The following is a 20,354-nucleotide window of genomic DNA, read 5'->3' as shown; positions in this document are numbered from 1 at the left end:
GACACACCCCCCAATTGCTACTTGCGACACCGGCCCATTAGCCTCATTAAGCCATATTTCTCAAATAATTCGATTAATTCTAATTTTTAATTAAATTAAATTAAATAAAGAAATTTATGGGGTGTTACACGGGTCTCTGACTAGTAATAGTAATAAAGATGGTTAGTAAAAAAGGGAAAATAGAAAGTAAACTAGAACTTAAATGGAAAAAGGAACAAGTTAAAGTTGATTTTAAATTTTAATTTAAAAATTCAACTTAAATAAGACTCAAATTGAATTAAGAACTAAAATTTAAGAATCAAAATTAACATTTAGAACAAAAAGATGCTAATAATAAAAATGAAAACGATTATATTTTTTATATTTTTGACGAAGAACTAAAACTACGAAATTAAAATAAAGATAATGGAACTTTAAACCTCAAATTTGGAATAGACTCGAAATATTGACTTTTACATCGACATTTTCTATTCATCTTGCAAATCTCTCTTTTTTGACTTAGTCCCTGTCTAACAACAACAAAAGAAAGACATATTTTTGTAATTTTGATTATGGGTTAGTAGACATAAAGTATAATATGATGAAATGCGATGATACAAATGAGATGGAATCGTAGGGTAAAAATCAAGGTGCAACAATTACTCAAGGTATAGTAATCACCAACACTATCCATTTCCCTCAAACAAAATTTTAGCATCATGTCCTGCATATCTTTGTACTTAGTTTCAACAACCATCCTACCTCCAATTCTATCCTTAGCCCTAGCCACATTGTTGAAATCATCCATAGAACACCAAGGACCTCTAATAGATTGGTGCAGCTTGACAATATCCTTCCATAAGGCTTTTCTATTATCAAGTTGATTGTGGGCATAGGTTGAAGTTAACCAATACGTTAAACTACCCAGCTTATCATATAAAGCACAATGTATATACTGATTAGAACTCGAGACAAACTGCATATCAACTTTACTATTGTCCCAAGAAATCCAGATTCTACCGTGTGCATGATGTTGGTAATTATCTATAAAATTTTTATAAAGGTTGAGCTTACCTGTAACTTGACTTGCTTTATCTTGATTTACTCTATTTTCAACCAAAATCACAACTTCAGGTTTTAACTTATAAAGACGGGAGCTAATCTCTCGAAGTTTACTTGATTTATTAAGCCCTTGAAATTTTGGTTTTGGTTTTGGTTGCCACTTTTTCTCCTTTTCTTTCCCTTCGTGCTTACATTGATGTCCAATTTTTTGACATTGTTCACAATACAAGGATCTCCATTCATACTCCACCTTCTGAGCTAGCTTCCTCCCTTCGCAGTCCTTGATGGAAACTTCATGAGTGACTTTGTGATATCGACTTCCACTTGAATTTGAGCATAGGAGACACGCAACTTACTCGATGTGCATTCATCAGTAACGATTGGTACCCTAATGGTGCTTCCTATTTTGCTTAAACTCTTTGCCCCCATAGATGGAGAGGAAGCTGTGGGAGCTTGATCCACAGGGGGAGGGTTCTCAGTAAGTCTCTCTACAGACTTAAACCTGGTTTCCATTCCTTAAGTAACATAGGGATGTTTCTAAGGGTATATGATCACTTCATCAGAACAACATCCATATCCGATTGAGAGTGGAATCGCAAATAAAAGTAACCTTCATCATGATAGTACATATCTGGAAGCTTAATAAAATTCCAAGTCTTCACCATAAAATTCTTCACCGTATTCATGCTCAATTCTTCCCCCATGGCACACCGAATTAACGCAGTTTCCCAGAATTTCACTTCTGATGCAATAACATCCTCCTCAATCTCAATTTCCATGGAGCCATTAACCAAGCTTGGAGCAACATAATGGATCGATAATCCTTTCATCGAATTACGATTCTCACTAAGTACATCCACCCACAGCTTTCGATTTCCTTCCACATCTTTGATTACAGTATCACTCTTCAATTCCGTAGTAGTTGATTTTAGGGTTTCATCAGTTACCCTATTCCCTTCACTTTCCTCTTCCTTAGCATTGTCCTTCTTAACAAACTCAATAGTAGTGTGAATCGGAGTTCCCATCACAGGTATCGACAGTGATGGAGTGTTCACCGGCAACGATGGCACCAGATGTGGCCGTCCTTGTCCCCTTTTCGCACGAGCTCCCATTTCTCACCAATTTGTTCAATTCTAACTTCTTGTTATTTATTGAAAATTCAACCAACAGTCAAAATAATATAAAAATATGTACATATATCGCTATTTATGAAATTGGTATATATATATATATATATATATATATATATATATATATATATATATATATATATATATATATTTATATATATGGTCGGTCCTTTGAATTTGGGTGCCTTGGGCAAATTAAAAGAAACGTGCCACTATAATTTTTTTAAATAATAAATACATAAGGATAAAAAACACATTTTCACTTGACAATGTGCAAAAAGAATACAAGTATGGATCTTTAAATTAATGTTTATACTACATAAAAACATAAACCACTATAAAGAGACTTATTCTTCTTCTTCTTCTTTGTAGCGGTGAAATTTGTGAGACTAAAGCCATTGAATTCACTTAGCTCATATGTTTTAACTAAGTAGCCACCGCGTTTTATTGTTTCCAAAGGAAATGGGACAAAGAGAAAATAAAACCCACAGAAGTTTTTAAAATCAAAACTAATAAACATATCATAGATTTGGCTAAGGGGGGTTTATTATGCAAGGGGAAGGTTTTAAGAACCCCTCACATATATGGTACTCCATAGGAACCTCTTTGAAAATATTGTTATTATTGTTGTTTATAAAATGCCTTTGTGTTTTGTTTAAATAGAGTTGGAGGATGAGAAAAGAATGTTTTAAAAGTGAGCTCGATAAGATATCACATCTTAGGCCTACATACCCCTTAAGTGCAATAGGGAAGTCATAGCTTTTGTAGTTCCTCTTAAAATGAAAATAAAAGGGCCAAGTGGCAAAATCTTTTTGGGTGCTGAGCTTTAACAATACTCAACGGGTTTTTAAAATGTTAAGATTTAACAATACTTAACAAGTTTTAATAAAAGGAGCCAAGCTTTAACAATACAAAACAAAGGGTTAATTTTAAAAAGGTTGAGCTTTAACAATACAAAACCATTTTCAAAACAAGTGGGTTGCAAAGCTTTAACAATACTAAGCACAAAGATAAAAGAGATTGGAAGAGAGATTGAGTACCTTGACAATTTTAGCCAATAATTCCCATTCCTTTGGAGTTTAGGCAACAACTTAAGCAATCAATGATGACCTCAAGTGTGTGTGTGCATCATGGATACAATCAAGGGTGAGTTCAACAATATCAAGATGTAAGCTCAAAGATAAAAGCTTGATGGATAAAAGGGTGACATACCTCAAGACCATTTCATGTATGAATTAATATGATGGATGATGGAGGGATAAATATCTCATGCATGTGGGGTTAGTAGACAATGCATATATACAAAGATAATAACATAACTAAAGCATAAAGTACAAAATATAAATCAACAAGCATGTGTATACAAGTGGATAAACAAAGAGATCATAGCAACAAGTTATATCAACATGGCATTGCTTTGGGATCAAAATATCTAGGGTCACACAATTAGGGTTTTAGGGTTTTTTAAATATATTCACCTAAGCCTAATTAATTAAAAATTGATTAAACAAAACACTAAGTGGATTGACGAAGAGCATCTCCAATGGTGCTACCCATCTTTGGGTTCTTTATGGGATCCATTCAGCCACATCATTTTGAAGTAACTCATCTAATTTTCACTCATTTGATGCAACTCTAAAGAACTCATATTGGGTCTCACAACTTTACTTTATATATTAATATTTTATTTATATATATTTTTAAAAATATTTAAAAAAAATAAATTTAAATATTAGAAAATAAAAAATTTAAATATAATAATTTAGAAACAAAAGAATTATTAGAATAACATAAAAACAATAAAAAGAAAATGAAATAAAATCTATAAAACCAATTAATTTTTGTGTTTATTATTATTATATTCAAAGTAGCGTTGCACTGTGATGCAACGGTTGTACCATGCTGTCCAACTCCAATGGCATTTTATTGAAAAAGTAGTATTGCTATAAAATCCATGCTGGCGTACTGAGAGAAAGAACCTCCGCTGGAGGTGCTCTAAGGGAACATGTCATTAACTTTAAAGGAAGCTAAGTTTAATCCTAAAAGGAATCACACAAATTTAATAAAGACATTGGGCAAAAAAAACATTTTTTGTTTTTGATTAAAAGGCATAAAAACACTATTTTCAATTTAATTTAAAATGATTAAAATAAAATATTTTTGGAATTTTCAAAATATATTCAAAAAAAACATCACATAAACAAGGAGTATGTAAAAAATTAGCTAAAAAGGAGTTAGTTTGCTCATAGAAACAATTTGAGAAAATGATGGAAAAACAATTAATATTTTTAAAGTTGGCTTCAGGAAATCCGTTTCCCAAAATGGGGAAATCGATTTCCCTAAAACCATTTAGTAATTTTTTTTCTTCAGTTTTTGCTTTAGGAAATCAATTTCCCATAATGGGGAAATTGATCTCCCCTTTGAAAAATCACTTCCATAAGTCAAAGTCAGTGGTGGAAATCGGTTACCCACTTCCTAGAAACCGATTTCCCCCTCGAAAAAACCAGTTTTCTGCTGCAGAATCACATCTTATTTCAAGCTTTCAATTCTTGAAAATGGTAACTCTCTTGTTTCTCAATCAAATGCAAAAGTTTAAACATCAAAGTTGCTTAGAATTTCACAAGGAACTCAACCATGTGCTTAAACCAAATTAATATTGACTGTAGCTTTCAAATTTTTGATAAACACAGAAGCAAACTAGTTTTTCCAAAGTTAAATTAAATAACAATCAAGCTCAACCAATGCCTATTTTTCATAGGACTTCAGATCACATCAATCATCTGAACAATAATGGATCAAATATGAACACAAATGATAGCTTAAATTATGAGTTACAAGTTCAATATTTTTACCAAACAGAAGGAGATGGAAGCCCCCTTTGAATGATGTTCCAGCATTAAATGAATGATCCTATGAGCTTCCTTGAACCCCCCTGGTGCTATTGATGTGCTTACTTTGCTTTGAATCGTTCCCAATCTCTCTGCCCAACTCTATACGTAAATACGACGGATGAGGATGAAGGGTGGTAATAGAGATGTTACAGATGTAATGTAAGGGTTTGGATAGCTTCTATATGATGTATATGAAGGGTTTGGATGGTTAGTTTGCAAAGAACTTGAGAGAAACTCAAAACTTGCAAATTTGTGTAAAGTGATAAAATGGAGTTTTTGAATGAGAACGTGGATTTGAGAATTGAAGTGTGTTGAGGGTGGTGATTAGGATGAACAAATTCTAAATGATGTTTAGAAGTCGTTTGAATAGTTGTTTGACACTCACAATCTTTAGAACTTGAAATGGCTCTCAAACTGCAAATGGCTAAAAATGAGAATCTCAAGTGGGGGGTGACTTGGAGAATTGTGGTGTGTTAGATTTCAGAAGCAAAGGCCTCTATTTATAGGCACAAAATGTGGTTTGTGGAGAGAAAAATCAGATCAAAAGGTTGCTTCAAACTTAAGTTATACCACTTTACTTCTTTGTGAAGAGATGAGAAAGTAATTGTCTCAATGGTACTTGGATAGCTTTAATCATAACTTAGGGAAGATTTTTTGAGTTTTAGGTGGTTGCTTGTTGGATTTGTGTTGCTTTTGGTGCAGAAGAAACAAGTTGGAAGCTCAGGGAGAGTGGACTTTGTGATTAAAGTCACTTTTCCAAAATGGAAGTCATGGCTTTATGCTTGAAATAGCATTATGCATTGGTTAAGACTTGAACCACTTGGTCCATAGCTCAAAAGCAGGCGGAATCTTCTGATTATGGTGTTTATAACAAGCAAGAGGGGCTTTACTTCGAGATTCTTACAGATTTGGATAAGTTTGAAGCTTTGTTCTTCATGTTCATGACTTGAATTCAAGTGTTATGGCTTGCAATTTCATGCTAATGGTTTATTTGGAAAGCCTTTTCTATATAATTCAATCCACTTGTTGGAAGTTTTCTCAAACTCATTTTGGATCTTGGTAAAAATTGGCCACAAAGTTGGAAGAAAACTAGGTTTTCAAGTCTTAAAAATTTTGCTAAGTGTTGGACAGATCTTCATGAGCCCATATCTCTCAAATAATTCATTTTTTGGGAAAAGTTTATGTCTGACAAAGTTGTTCATTGGATTAAGGTCTACAACTTTAATGTTGGAAGTTTTTTCAGTTGCATACTTGAAATTCGAAGTTACTTCCCCATGAAGTTATGACTAAAACACTTGAAAATACTTAGAATTTTTCTAAGTCTTTGAACTTTTCTAAGTCTTGATTGATTTTCTTGATTTTTCTTGATCAAATGACTTGAATAATCATATTTTGATGATTTTGATCTTCAAAAGTCCATAGTTGTCCAAATTTCTCAAAAGTCAAAGGTTAACCTACATAGTTAATTTTTCCAGATGAACTGCAATTTTGTGGATTCCAATTGAATCAAGCTCTTCTCTTCAAATGGATTATGTGAGTGGATTATAATTTTGAATTGAAGATCCTTGAATTATAGTTTGAGCCATGAAGTCATGCCTTGATTAAAAGTCAACTTCCTAGATAATTAGGTCAAAAACCCTAGTTTGTTCGCCAGATCAATTTGGAAGTTGTTGATCTTGATTTGAGCCACCCTTGGAATTTTATTTTTATGGGGAAAATCATTTGAGCATATGAGAATGCTTGAACTCCTTTGTTGGTTTCAAAACCCTAATTTGCTTAGTCTCTCTTTGACCAGTCTCTTGTCTTGGAACACAAGTAACAAGCAACAATATTTTTAGTATTTTAGTTAGCAATTAAAATATGCATGATGATAATGATGATGATCCTACTATTTGAAATGGGGTGGGATCTCAGTGGTCAAAAATTGGGGTTCATAATTCTTATTATTATTCTTCTTGATCCGATCTTTTTCCCTATAAAGAAATTGACCAAACGTTTAAAATTATTTAAATATCATCATCTTAGCATTTTTTTTATTGCAAAATCATTAATAATTTGTTCATAATCAAGGTTCTTCAAAATTTTATTTTCAATTGAAATCAACGCAAGACTATTTAATCTATCTTGTGACATAGTAGATCTCAAATAAGATTTTAATAATTTAAATTTGGAAAAAATACTTTCAGTAGAGATGCAACTTTGATACGAATAATCAATATTATTCAATAAATTATGCATGCATTAGGAAAACAATTAAAAGTCTTTAAAGAACTCAATATCATATCGGTTGATTTTTATTCAACTATTAAAACTTCTCTAATAACTTTCAATTCTTCAAAAAAAAATTCACCATCAAGATCAAGAGAACCATCATGTTTTAAACAAGTTTCAAGATGTTTACAACATGCTTTCAAGTCCTTATCAAATCCAAGCCTTTCAATACTAATTTTGGGATCATTATCTTGTTCAGCTAATTGAAACAATAATACCTGATATTTTTAACCTTCAACTTAAAATCTGATCAATTTGTTCCAAAAGTCTTTGAACACCAAATCAAACTTGATCCTGAAAATTGAAAATCAACATGAAAATTAGCATCTTATAAATATTTTTTTATTTAATTTTTGACTAATAACTATATATAAGTTGTTGATATTGCTACGAAGACCTGCAAAATAAAAAGTTAAGAACTAGTCTGAAAGAACGAGAATTTTTCGCGTATTGTGCTAATCCTCCAAGATATAATAGACACTTTTCGAAATAATGAGGATACAGAACTCTCCAGAAAAATTATCTCTAATGTGATATTGTAAGTTTGTAACCCAATATATTTTTTCGTTTTCTTCAACTCTCTCATAAAAAATTTATAAAATTTATTGATATTAAAATTAATATTGTTGGATAATTTAATTGATAGTCACAAAATTCATAAAACCTTTATAAAATTCAATCGATATTAAAATTAACATTGTTGGATAATTCAATTGATAATCATAAAATTCAATTAAAATAAAATTAATGTTGTTGGATATATATTTAATAGCTTTAATAGTCACAAAATTTGAATGACATCTTGGTTAATAAAAGATTTCCAAAATTTGTGAATACAACTTGAATCCAAATTTGATACAATTAGAAGATTTCTAACCAATAAGATAACATCATCAATAATATAAAATACTCTTCATATCATTATTTTAATTTGAGTGCCTCAATTAAAAATTGAAGTTGCTAAAAATATGGATATATTAGTTGATTTTATTTTAAGGGAATGAATTGATTTTATGCTACTCTATGTTTTATTTATGGGAAACTACATTCATTTATTAATTTTAACTTTGCAGTGCCACTATAATTTTGTTAGGCAATAATTTTCAAAAAAAAAAAAAAAATCTAGCAAATATTTTTATAAGAAAAAATTATCTTTTAAAATATATAGGTTAAAAAAGAATTTTTTTAGTGTCCCTAATATTATGGGCCCTGGGCTCCAGCCCCTACTCTTTTAATATATATATATATATATATATATATATATATATATATATATATATATATATATATATATATATATATATATATATATATATATATATATATATATATATATATATATATATATATATATATATATATATATATATATATATATATATATATATTTGTCTTATAATTTCTTTTAAAATTTATGGATTTTACTTGCCAAATTTTTAAGAATTACATTTTATAAAAACACGAATTAACATTCATAATCACATACGATTATGACACTATCAATAGAAAGATAAATCTAATATTATTATATTGTCTTTAACCCCCATTCGATAATTCATAAATTAATATCTTCAGAATTATTCAATTCGTGCATCTAATAAAATTAACGATGGTAAAATACTCAATAAAAATATTTTGTATCAATGCCAAACATCTGTTAACTAAAAGAATACGAGACAAAGATAAATAAGGGGGGATTATTAACATGATAAATTCATACAACATATAACTATAAGAAAATTTATATATTTTTTTATCAAACACATATTTTTTTATTTAATTCGTATGTCTAAAAAAATTACAGACCATAAAAAACACATTAAACTTTTTTTGTGTATCGACGACAAATAGATGTCTAATAAAAAAATGTGAGTCAAACAAAATGAAGGAGTGGGACTGAAACACATGATAAATGGATGAAACTAATAAAATAAGAAATTAAGCCAATTTTATTTAAACATTAATGAAAAAGGATTTTAAAAAACAAATTAGAAAACCTTTAAGACTCCTTTTGATATCTAGTAACTAGTGATACAGGTAGAATAATTCCACTGCATGACATTCTCATAACCAGACATAATCTGAGTGTTTTTGCATTCAGGTCAAAAACATTTCAAATCATCTTTTTAAATTCTTGAATACTTCAAATGATTGTGGCCTCCCCTAAAAGACTTGGACTTCTTTGAAAGAGTGGCGGCGATTAGAATATCACCTGCAGCCTTAACCTTTCCTTGAACAACCCCACCAAACACTTTTCCATCACCACGGGTTAGGAAAATGGAAAAGGAGGAATAAGTAGGTTCATCAGTGAGCCCGGAAGGAACACAACCATAGTTGGTATTAACATATTCTCCTGATATAGATGTCATTTGAAAGGGTCCATGTAATGTGAATACATAGGCATGGGACACTGGGTTATGAAAAGTAATATCAGAGATAAGACCACTACCCTTTAGTACTGTGATATTAGCTTGATGATGTAAAGCAACATTGACGATGGACTCCACTACATCGTTTCCAGCAGGGATTTTGATAAGAATTTGCTTCATAGTGGTATTAGTGTCTTCCTCAATCTTAATAGGGGGTTTAGGCTTGTTCATAGAGCCTTGAGGTTTATCCATGGATATCTTAAAAGATGGTGTGGTCTGATCCTCCTTGAGAAAGAGAGTAACAATATTTATAGTGGTATAATTGAATGTGGAATGCAACTTATAAATCCAAATACTAAATTTTTATTATTTAATGAAAATTCAATGGTCAAAATGATATTAAAATACGTACATATATCACAATTTATAAAATTGATAGAATTATAATAACAAATTCAGAGCAAAAAAACATAACAATTGATTCAATGTTCATTCACTGTGCAAAATGAATCATTTAAACCAATGCAATGAATAATACATATGTTTTTAAAGGAATTCGTTAAAAAAAATAATTGTTATAAAATCCTTAACTTATTACTTTATTGCTAAAAAATCTAAATTTAACATTACCGCCATTAATAGTGTTATTTTTTGGCGTAATTTCTTCATTTTCATCTTGCGAATGAGATTCTTTTTAGTGTGGAACTCTCATCTCGTCCATTGATATTTGCATAATTTATGATAATTGTGATATGTATTAAACATTTATTTATATGATTTGATAGCCATCTAAGTGCACAGTTAATCCGCATAATAAAATAATCACTTTCCATAAATATTGTAATTGAATATCAAATTTATTTTATTTTAAGATTAGCTAAATGAGTGAACAATTGTTTTATGGTTATCGTCTTGGAAAATTAAAATTAAAATTGGAAGTGCGACCTTCACAATGATAGACCTATATTACCAAACCTTTTTTAATTGTTATGGGTTATAATCATTTAATACAATAGTGCAATTCACCAAGAGTATGTTTGGATGAGAGATTTTAACGAGGGAGAGTAATATTTTAAGGAAATTTAAAATGAATAGACCAAAATCCATTGTTTTGGTAAAAGATATGGAGAATTATTGAAATGATAGAAATCTATGAAGTAATTTTTTTGCAAGTTGGTACTCGTATTAATAAAAGGTCTAAATTGACTTTTAAAACTTTTAATAGTTGCAAGTTAGTCCTTAATAAATTTTGAAATATACAAATTGGTCCCTTTAAATTTAAAAAAAAAATGCAAATTGGTCCATATTTTTCAAATTTCAAATTCGACTAAAAATTATCCAAACAAATCAGCCAATTTCCTTTGACTCTGATAAGACTGTTTCTGATGAAACAAATTCTGATGATGAAACAGAATCTATTGATCACACCTCTAAACCTTAACCGCCTAAACTAAACCTAGATGAAATAATTTATATGTTTAAGGACAATGCAACAAGGAGTCTAGCACTTCCAATGACTCTTCTAAAGTGGCTGCTAGTTGAAACAGGTTTAACAGATGAATATCATTTAAGATTCAAAAGATCAGAAATCTTTCAAAGAAGGTTAGAGACATCCTGGTTAAGGAAGCTGAAGAACGGTTCAGAGATGCAGAAGCTCAAAATACTACTGAGCGTGAAGCTGCTCAGAAAGCAGCTGAAGAAGAAGTAGCTCAGAAAGTTGCAGCTGAGACAACAGTAGAGGATGCTGCTAAGGCTCTAGCTAAAAAGAACATTAAAGTTGTAGCTTCTGTTTGAATTTGTCTACACATACAAGCTTTCAGGTCAGCACATGCTCTTGAAAGTGTCATTATGCATATTTTAGGTCGACACATGTGTTGCAGTTTTAAAGCATTTAGCTTAAGTTTCTATGTGTCGACTCATATCATTACATAGGTCGACACATGATTTACATGTTTTGAAACATGCAACTGATTTTTTGAAAAATTGCATATTTTTTCAATCTCTAAGCATTCCTTTTGCCTCCAACTTGCAGCATTAAAAACACATCATACAAGCATCTTTTTCAATTTGATGAAGCTATAAACACATATTAAGATTGCTCATCATCTTCAACCTCTATGCATATACACAAAAAAGTATACATAATCATTCATTATTTGGGTGCCCATCTGTACTTGCTTGATAACGTTCAATTTAGGTTTGGTTTTAACCTAAAAGTGGGTGAGAATCGTAGGGTGTTTCGTCCGAAAAATAGTGAGGGTTATTACTTCAATATCAAGGTGTTGGTTTGGGGGTTTTCGACAAGAGTTACACAAATATATTTGATCTAGTAAAGTGATTTCAAGAAAGGGTGGTTCTTGCAAAGCAGTAGCGTGATACGGTGAATTGAGTAGTAATATTGGCTGACAATAACTTCCAATTTAGATTTGACCGAGTGAAAGCTCTGAAGAACGACAGTTTCTTGCAAAGGGGCATCTGTCATACCCTAATTTTTGCCCCGCATTTTATGTGGCCATTTACATTTCATTTGAAAAATTCAAAAAAATATGTGTATGTTCATTTTGCACGTTTTATTAGATTTTTTTTTATCAATAACATTTTTGTTCATTTTTACTAACTTTTTCATTTAAAGATTAATTTGAATTCAATTTAGTTTTAGATTGAATTTTATTAATTCTTTTTTTTTAAATCAAATATCTTTGTTATATTTTCTTTTTGTTATTATTTTGTTGTCATTTTATTTTAGTAGGGTGCAAATCAATGGAAAGGCCTATGTCAAGATAATTGCAAAGCCCATTTGTTGGTCCAAGTTAGTCAAAGTCCAAGTCATGAGGCCTTTTGAATTCTTCAAGCTAAGTCCAAAACTTGAGCCATTTTACATAAGCCATGAAGCCATTCTTTGAGAAAGAAATTAGTGGGACCCCAATTGAACAAGATGTATTCACGTTTCAGCCTATAGCAAAATCAAGACTTACATCATTACCTCTACTTCTTCCGACCTACACCTTTTCTTCACTTGCAGAAATTGTGCAAACCAACAATAATCACCTTCAAACCTTCAATTTTCACTTAACTTTCAACCATCCAAATCATCAAACCCCACTGAACCTATTCTTCACGCATCGTTTCCGCTTGCGCCTTTGATTAACACAATCCAACAGCTTCATCACTGCATCGTCAACATTTCAAAATGCAAACCTCCGAAACCAATCTCAACGTTACCTGAAATACAACACAACAACATCATCAACAATGCAACTTTAACTCTTCATCATACCGATGAAGCCAAGCTGCACGCGACGCAGCATCATCAACGTCCTTCGAAGTGAATCGCAACAAAATCAATCAACACTTTCCATCATCATCTTCGAACATCACCGGATGTTGTTGCGTGAAAATTTGAGTGTGAACCGAAAAAGCAAGAGGAGAGGAATCGAACATTATTTGGCCATGGTGAAATTTTATCGTGAATAGGTGGAAAGCAAAGAAACGTGAAAACTGAAGATGGGGGGCGGACAAATTCAGTTTGACTTAGGGTTTTGTTTTTTTTGCTGCTCATCTTTGGGCTCATGGATGTTAAAGGTCCATCTGCTTTTGCTTAGCATCACCTTATTTTCAGTGGACTACATCTCCCTTGTTGTAAAATTTTACTTCGTACCCCTACGATTGCCTTTGTAACCCTACAATTGAAAAATTTGGACCAAAGTACCCTCATTTAAAAAGGTAAAAAAAATTTCATTTTCACCATTTCACGAAAAGTTACTGAAACGCTCTGCATTTGCACCAGAAACTCAAAACCGGAACCCTTTGCAAAACTCATCCGGTTCACATTTTAGGCAAACCAGAACACATTTGATAAGGCATCCGATTCACATAATTCATTCCGGAACGCTTTCAAAAACTGTTCCGGTTCAGATGCGATGCAAACCGGAACACTTTTGGAAACTCTTCTTGTTTGTAGGCTTAAATTCTGAAACCCTTTTTGAATCGGTTTCAGTTTGATGGGTTGCATATCGGAACCCTTTTTGAAAGCGTTCTGGTTCTTATTTTTTGCACACTGGAACCCATTTTCCAACTGTTCCGGTTTTTTTATTTTTTTAATGTTGTTTTAATTTTTTTTTAAAGATCAGCAACATGCGTACTCTAGAGCAAATGGGAGGCCTTCTGGACGACGCCGCCACATCATAGATGAAGCTGGTCCATCTATACCAGTTCCATAGCCACAACTACAACAGCCACCACAACCACACCTATAACAGCCACCACAGCCACAGGAGCCAGCTGGGTATCCTGGAGGACCTTCCGATTTATCATTGTTTGTTCGATATGAGCACCACGGTGCTCGACATCTATGGTTTGGGGAGGTAAGTAATATAAATTTGTCTGTTTTATTATACTCTTATTATTTTAAAATTAATTTATTCTTATATGTTATGATGTGAATTTTTATTTATTTTCAGGAAAGAGGTCCCAAAAAGGAACTAAAAGTTGCAGGTCACGGGTCGAAGCTGAAGGAGAGGATTCCTCATATGCTCCCACCTGAGATAGAGGCAGTGGTGTCTAGTTCAAGTCTCAGTTGTCTCCAGTTTACTAGCCTGACCAAGATAGACGTAAATCTTGTGTTAGCATTTGTGGAGCGGTGGAATATAGAGACATCGTCATTTCAAATGCCATTTGGTGAGATGACGATTACACTTGATGATGTTGCCGCTCTACTTCACTTGCCTATTGGAGGTTTGTTTTGGCATCCGGAGGAGCATGTCACTGAGGACATGGCGGTTGAGCTTGGCATCCAGTACTTGGGTGTGGAGAGAGGTCATATGGCTCGACATGTGCGTCAGTGCAGGGGAGCTTACTATTCATTACAGTGGTTATATGATACATTTGTTGAGCATCGAGCTGCTAGTAGGTGGACATTTGCGACCAGGGCATATCTGATGATGTTGGTGGGTTGTACGATATTTGCCATCAAGACTTTTACTCTTATTGAGGCCTAATATCTGTTGCTTTTTAGAGACTTAGAGAGACTTAGTGCTTATAGCTGGGCCTCTGCTGCATTAGTCACTCTCTATCGTCATCTTGGAGATGCATCTATGTTTAGTTGCAAGCAGTTAGGTGGTTATCCTACTCTTCTACAGGTATTTATGTAATTTAATTTTTATACTTTAATTAATTGTATGTTAATTTATATATTTTTATTTATATTATTTAATATATGTATATTAACTTATATGATATAATATATTTGTTAATAGTGTTGGATTCATGAGTACTTTCCCACACTTGGAAGGAAAGGAGAGAACTGGCACCCAGCTGATAATCAAGGGCTTCCTCGGGCGATGAGATGGTCGTACAGGCAAGGGGCCATGAAGGTGGATGAGCTTAGACCAGTTCTGGACCAATTGACACCTACTGACGTCGTATGGAGACCATTCGAGGATCACAAACGTCATCGTGCTTTTGACGAGCTATCTATGTACAGAGATTTTCTTGTTTGGGGTGACTTACATGTACCATACTTGCCTAACAGGTGTTTACGTCAGTTTGGTTATCGTCAGTATATTCCGCCTTCACCTCCTGCTGATACACCGAGCTCTGATGACATTGCTGTTGAGTGGATTGGATATGACCAGAGCGTGGCGAATGTGATTAGAGACACCGCAACAGTCAGATTTCCCTTTGACACCGCAACATACTTATAACCTGAAGGATCCATATAAACATCATACCCAACTGGTTTCCTCCCTTTCCTCTCAAATCCTCCTTTAGTTTTTATTTTCTCAGGTGGTGGACACAACGAAGTTGTTGTGGGATATGCAAGTTCACAAACCCTACTTTTCAATGCTCTTTTCCCAACAACATCTTATGATTTAAAACTTTTCCACAATTCATCAATTGCATTACTTATATCCACCTCTGAACCGGCTTCCTCATCTAAAGGCAACTCACCTTCCATAGATAGTATCCTCCAATGAAGATGAACACTTTCTATTGGTAATGGGATTCCAACAACAATCAATTTCCCCATCTCACAAGCACAAAGTAACCCATAACTTGTTCTCATAGTACAACCACATTTTCCCTACTATTTAACACATAATCAAGCCTCAATAACTCTTCAGCAATGCGTCTTAAAGCCGACCTCGATACCGAACCACGCAAATTAACATAAAATGGACTAATGTGTGCATGCTCAACCTCATAAAAACTTTTTTGAAACGAAGCTCGAATGTTACCTATTTGTATTTTCAGGTTAGAATTCATAGCTTTCCAAACTCTTACCATGTCACCAAGACTGTTCTCTATCATCTGCTTTAGCTTCCAATGTGCAGACTCAACCCTGAAATAAAATTAACTAAGTATAAAAAAATAACACCGTAAAAATTAATACATACTAAAAAGAATAAGAATTGTGACATACCGATTAGTCGTGGTGTTACCAAAATGAAGAACTCGGTCAATCCATGCGCTTACAAATATTTGCCTATATGGGATCAACCAAGTATTTTTCACGTAATCGATGAAGTCACTACAAGCAAAGCATGCTTGCTCAATATGTTTCAACCGTACACCATACTCAACCTCACTACTAGCACATACAACATCTTTCCACAATGTGTCTATCGTCTCTTGCATGTCTTTCAACACATATTCCTTGCATTTCATCCCAACATTTTTGTTAATGTGAAAAAGACATAGAAAGTTATGCATCGTAGGAAACATAACTTCAATTTCTTTCATCAAAGCAAGATCTCTATCCGTCAAAATCACTTGTGGACCCACATCTTTTTTCATAAACAATTGTTTCCGCTTATCCAAGACCCAACAATAACTCTCTGTCTGCTCACACTCCATATAAGCAAATGCAACCGCAAATGTCAACTTGGTCGAAGTCATGCCAACAATTTCAAATAGAGGTTGTCTATATTTGTTGGTCTTATATGTGGAGTCCATAATCAAGAAGTTGGAAAAAGATTCAGCAACTTTACCGAATCTGGATGAGCCCAAAAACTGTCTCTCACTACTTCCAAATCACCCCTCTTCCTACTCCAATAAACATAGTTCGCCTCCTCTATAAGCTTTAGCAAATGTTGTATCTCACTTCTTGGACCTCTTATCTCTGCTTCTATCACACTCTTATGCTTGTATAATTGCGTGATCCGAGTGACATTTTCAGGATCTCGCTCTTGCAAGGAAATCAATATGTGTCTAGGTGGAACATGTGTCTTTGTCAAATCAGTAACATGTTGCTTCTCATATGTAGTCAACCTACCAACAAAGGAATGACCTTCTAATCTATCTGGTAAACCATGATTATGAACTCCACATTTTACATCTACCTTCCATCCAGACCCATCTTTTGCCGGACTCGGCCTGATTTTGAATGGACATCCAACTCTCTTAGTAGCACTTTGAATCTCACTTTTATCCTTATATTTCCCCCTTTATCGCAACCAAATATCACTTTGTTACTTCTTCCTCTTTTGTCTGTTTCGGTGTCCGAACAGGTGATGATTGTTAGACCGAGATTGAGAATCTATGTTCAGAATCTGGTTTTGATGATAACGAACATATATTTTGTGAATTAAAAATTTTATTACTAATGATTTCATTTAGTGTGCATATGCTATGTCATAAATCTTATACAGGATTCATCAGAAAAAGTGTACAACAACTATATCCAGAAGACTGTCAAAGCTAAATATCATTATCAGATGTTCGGATTAAGAACACGTCAAACAAGCCAAAGATCGCAGATCAGAAGCAAGAGAAGCAACAATCAGAGACGAGACTACTCAGAAGAATAAGCAATATCAAAGTCTACATAAAACAGTATCAATCAGAAAGTACATCAGAAGCTGCAAGAAAATAAACAAGAAAGATCAACCGCAAGAAGCTTTGCAACCATCAGAAGATCACGCAAGTATGAAGATCAGAAGTTCTTAAGCCACGAGTTCTGAGAGGTCATGCAAATGAAGAATCTACAGCTCAGCGTACAAATTAAATTAAATATAAAGAGCTTAGAATCTAAGGGAGAGCCGTTAGAAACATTATCACATGCAAAACATTTGCAACGATTTAAAAGGAACAACTCCCAAGGTGAAAAGAAGAAGGAACTCACATGCAGTGCATTGGAAAGACAAGCTTAACCAAAAGAAACACGCCATCCACTATAATCATCAAGCTAAGGATAAGGTTCTGCCAAAGAATGAAACTTGTCACAAAAGGGTCAATCCTGACGAAGCATTTAAAGCAATATTCAAACAAATCTCAACGGCTAGATCCAAACGGTAACATATCAAGCTCTATAAATAGACCAAGCTTCAAAATGTGAAGGTATACATTCTGGTATGTGTCTGGGTATGCATCTGAAGTATGCATCCAGAATGAGCATCAAAGCATGCATCTATGATACATCTACTGAGAGCAAAAAAATGAGAGATCCAGAGAGAAAATCAGTAGAAGGAGCTGAGCATGAAAAGCTGATAAGAATTTTCAAGAAACCATGCATCAGAAGTTCCACAAGAGGCAACACATACTTAGTATGTGATAATCCACTGTGTTGTGATACACTAACCATATGCCTAATATAAGCAAGAAGAAATCTCTGCTGTTAAGCAGTATTCTCCATTGGATTTATTAGAAGTTCACTGATACTTGATCAACGCATATATTGTTTACATTAAATGACTTGAGAAAATGAGTACACTGAGTTGTTGCTCAAAGAAGTGTTTCATGTTTGCTTATGATCATTAAATGTGTTATCAGCTGTAACAAGCTTTATGATCAGTAGTCAAGAAGAAGATGAAGATCTACTCACGAGAAGCAATCAAGATGAGAGCTGATGCTCCATATATGCTTAAGTAGATAAGAAGAAGATGGTCTTACAAGAAGGATTTAATTTCAAGAGCTGAAGCTCTAATCTCCTTACTCAAATAAGAGAAGACAAGACCACAAGAAGCAATCAACATAAAGCTGCTGCTCTAAATCTGCTTGGGAGAAAGAAGAAGTGAGATGTTGCTCTAAATCTGCTTAAGTAAATTTGAAGATGAAGATCATGACAAGAAGCCTTCAACACAAGAGCGTCGTCTCTTAATATGCTTATCAGAAAATGAAGAAGATCTCATCCAGAAGTTCAAGAATATAAGACCACAAGACTATGTATTGTTCTTGTTATTAATTGTAAAACATATAGAGTTGTTGCTCGTAGTGTGTTATATCTTTGGAAACTTCTGATAGATTGTTTAGGCTCTAGAAGTGACTTCTAGTCAGTGAGTCGTAAACATATGTATTGAGAATAGGAGATCATCTGCTTAATTAAGAAGCACACCTATAATCTTTGGAAGATAGATGAACGTTATATCTTGCTAAGATCACCTAACGGTTCATCATCTGTAGTCAGTCAGAGCAGGCAGCTGTGCAGGGAGTTAGTCACAACGGGTTTTGTACAGGTTACTAGTTTGATGAATGTTATATCCTGCTGGGATCCCTGAACAGTTCAGTCAGCTAGGGGTTAGTCACAATTGTTTGGTTGTGCAGGGTTAGTCATATTGGGTAGACTGTGTAGGGTGCATGAGTCAATGGACGTTATATCTCGCAGAGATCACTGAACGGGTCATTGTCCAGATGGTTAGTCACAGCAGTTTTCTGTGCAGGTTATTAGTCACGACGGAGGATCGTGCAGGTGTAATCATGATTTGGTTATAATGGATTAAGACCTCTGTTGAGAAGCAAATCACCTGAAGAAGGTGGACTGGAGGTAGCCTTAGTTAGAAGGTGAACTAGGATAAAAATGAATGTGTCTTTTACTTTCTGCACCTATCATTTTAACATAAAACTTCCAAGCCTTAATCTGCAGAACTGTACTGAACAAGTCAGAAGTTCTAATATCCTTTAGAAGTTAAAATGAACATCTTATTGGTTATGTATTCATCATGCTTTCGCAACATCAAAGCATAATCCAATAGATAAGTAAACAAAAGAAAGAAAAGACGTTAATGGATTTTAAATTGATAAAGAAGACAATTCGATCCCCCCTTTCTTGTGTTTTTCTCCACCTTCAATTGGTATCAGAGCGTGGCTCTGTATTGATTTCAAGATCAAACACTTGATAGTGTAGAGAGATCCAGAAGGAGAAAAACCACACTGAGTTGAAATCAAAGTCAAATTTAACCACTCAGTATAATCAGAAGATGTCAAGGCAAGATCTCAAGACTCTGAGCTCATCATCTACATATCAAAGGAGTTTGAGAATCAACAAAGAAGTATTCGACAAGACTCAAGACATCAAAAAGAAGAATATGCGCTCAATGGAAATAATCAAAGATAAATAAGTGTAGCTGATTCATGACAAATGATCATCTCAGACTCATCAGCACCAGTCAGAGAAGAAGATAAGGAAGAACAAGATTTCAAGATTAGATCAAGGAATGAAGACACTTCAAGACAAAATCTCTTCCTTAGAAGATGCTCAAGCTTAGACAAAATCAAGAAGGAAGGCTTATCTCTCAATACGGTCAGATCTTTCTAAAACTCTCTATTTTATAATTTTACCAAAATTAGTTTATTAATATAAATTTCTTCTGTATATTTTAATTAAGTACCTACCCTACTATCTGTCATAATTACTCATGCATGTACAACATATCGGT

At 33.4% G+C, this 20,354-nt stretch overlaps 3 protein-coding genes across 3 annotated transcripts; 1 reads left to right on the top strand and 2 right to left on the bottom strand.

Annotated features, from left to right (window-relative positions):
- Positions 1 to 9,459: 9,459 nt before the first annotated feature.
- On the bottom strand, positions 9,460 to 9,954 carry LOC131659022 (AT-hook motif nuclear-localized protein 23-like). Its single transcript, XM_058928267.1, has one exon. The coding sequence runs from the start codon at positions 9,952 to 9,954 to the stop codon at positions 9,460 to 9,462; it is 495 nt and encodes a 164-aa protein (XP_058784250.1).
- LOC131659021 (protein MAIN-LIKE 2-like) lies at positions 9,953 to 15,404 on the top strand. The gene is made up of 6 exons (XM_058928266.1): positions 9,953 to 9,976; positions 11,275 to 11,490; positions 13,962 to 14,066; positions 14,163 to 14,611; positions 14,717 to 14,840; positions 14,958 to 15,404. The coding sequence occupies exons 1-6, from the start codon at positions 9,953 to 9,955 to the stop codon at positions 15,402 to 15,404; spliced, it is 1,365 nt and encodes a 454-aa protein (XP_058784249.1).
- A 161-nt stretch (positions 15,405 to 15,565) lies between these two features.
- LOC131659020 (protein FAR-RED ELONGATED HYPOCOTYL 3-like) lies at positions 15,566 to 16,656 on the bottom strand. Its single transcript, XM_058928265.1, has 3 exons — positions 16,124 to 16,656; positions 15,985 to 16,042; positions 15,566 to 15,784 (listed from the first exon to the last, which is right to left on the bottom strand). The coding sequence occupies exons 1-3, from the start codon at positions 16,654 to 16,656 to the stop codon at positions 15,566 to 15,568; spliced, it is 810 nt and encodes a 269-aa protein (XP_058784248.1).
- Between the last annotated feature and the right edge of the window lie 3,698 nt (positions 16,657 to 20,354).

This window comes from Vicia villosa, linkage group LG3 (genome assembly GCF_029867415.1).
Source record: "Vicia villosa cultivar HV-30 ecotype Madison, WI linkage group LG3, Vvil1.0, whole genome shotgun sequence".
NCBI classification, from domain to species: Eukaryota; Viridiplantae; Streptophyta; class Magnoliopsida; order Fabales; family Fabaceae; genus Vicia; species Vicia villosa.
Note: the sequence above shows the minus strand (reverse complement) of the source record. Positions and strands in the feature narration are given on the sequence as shown.

Bases quoted from the DNA above. Each gene is read 5' to 3' on its own strand.
- LOC131659021 (XM_058928266.1), top strand. From the start codon at position 9,953: ATGGATATCTTAAAAGATGGTGTG. The intron at 14,067-14,162 runs GTAAGTAATATA...ATTTATTTTCAG, and splicing joins GACATCTATGGTTTGGGGAG to GAAAGAGGTCCCAAAAAGGA. The intron at 14,841-14,957 runs GTATTTATGTAA...ATTTGTTAATAG, and splicing joins GTTATCCTACTCTTCTACAG to TGTTGGATTCATGAGTACTT.
- LOC131659022 (XM_058928267.1), bottom strand. From the start codon at position 9,954: ATGGATAAACCTCAAGGCTCTATGAACAAGCCTAAACCCCCTATTAAG.
- LOC131659020 (XM_058928265.1), bottom strand. From the start codon at position 16,656: ATGGACTCCACATATAAGACCAACAAATATAGACAACCTCTATTTGAA. The intron at 16,043-16,123 runs GTATGTCACAAT...ATTTTATTTCAG, and splicing joins GGTAACACCACGACTAATCG to GGTTGAGTCTGCACATTGGA. The intron at 15,785-15,984 runs GTAAGAGTTTGG...GTTAAATAGTAG, and splicing joins AGAACAGTCTTGGTGACATG to GGAAAATGTGGTTGTACTAT.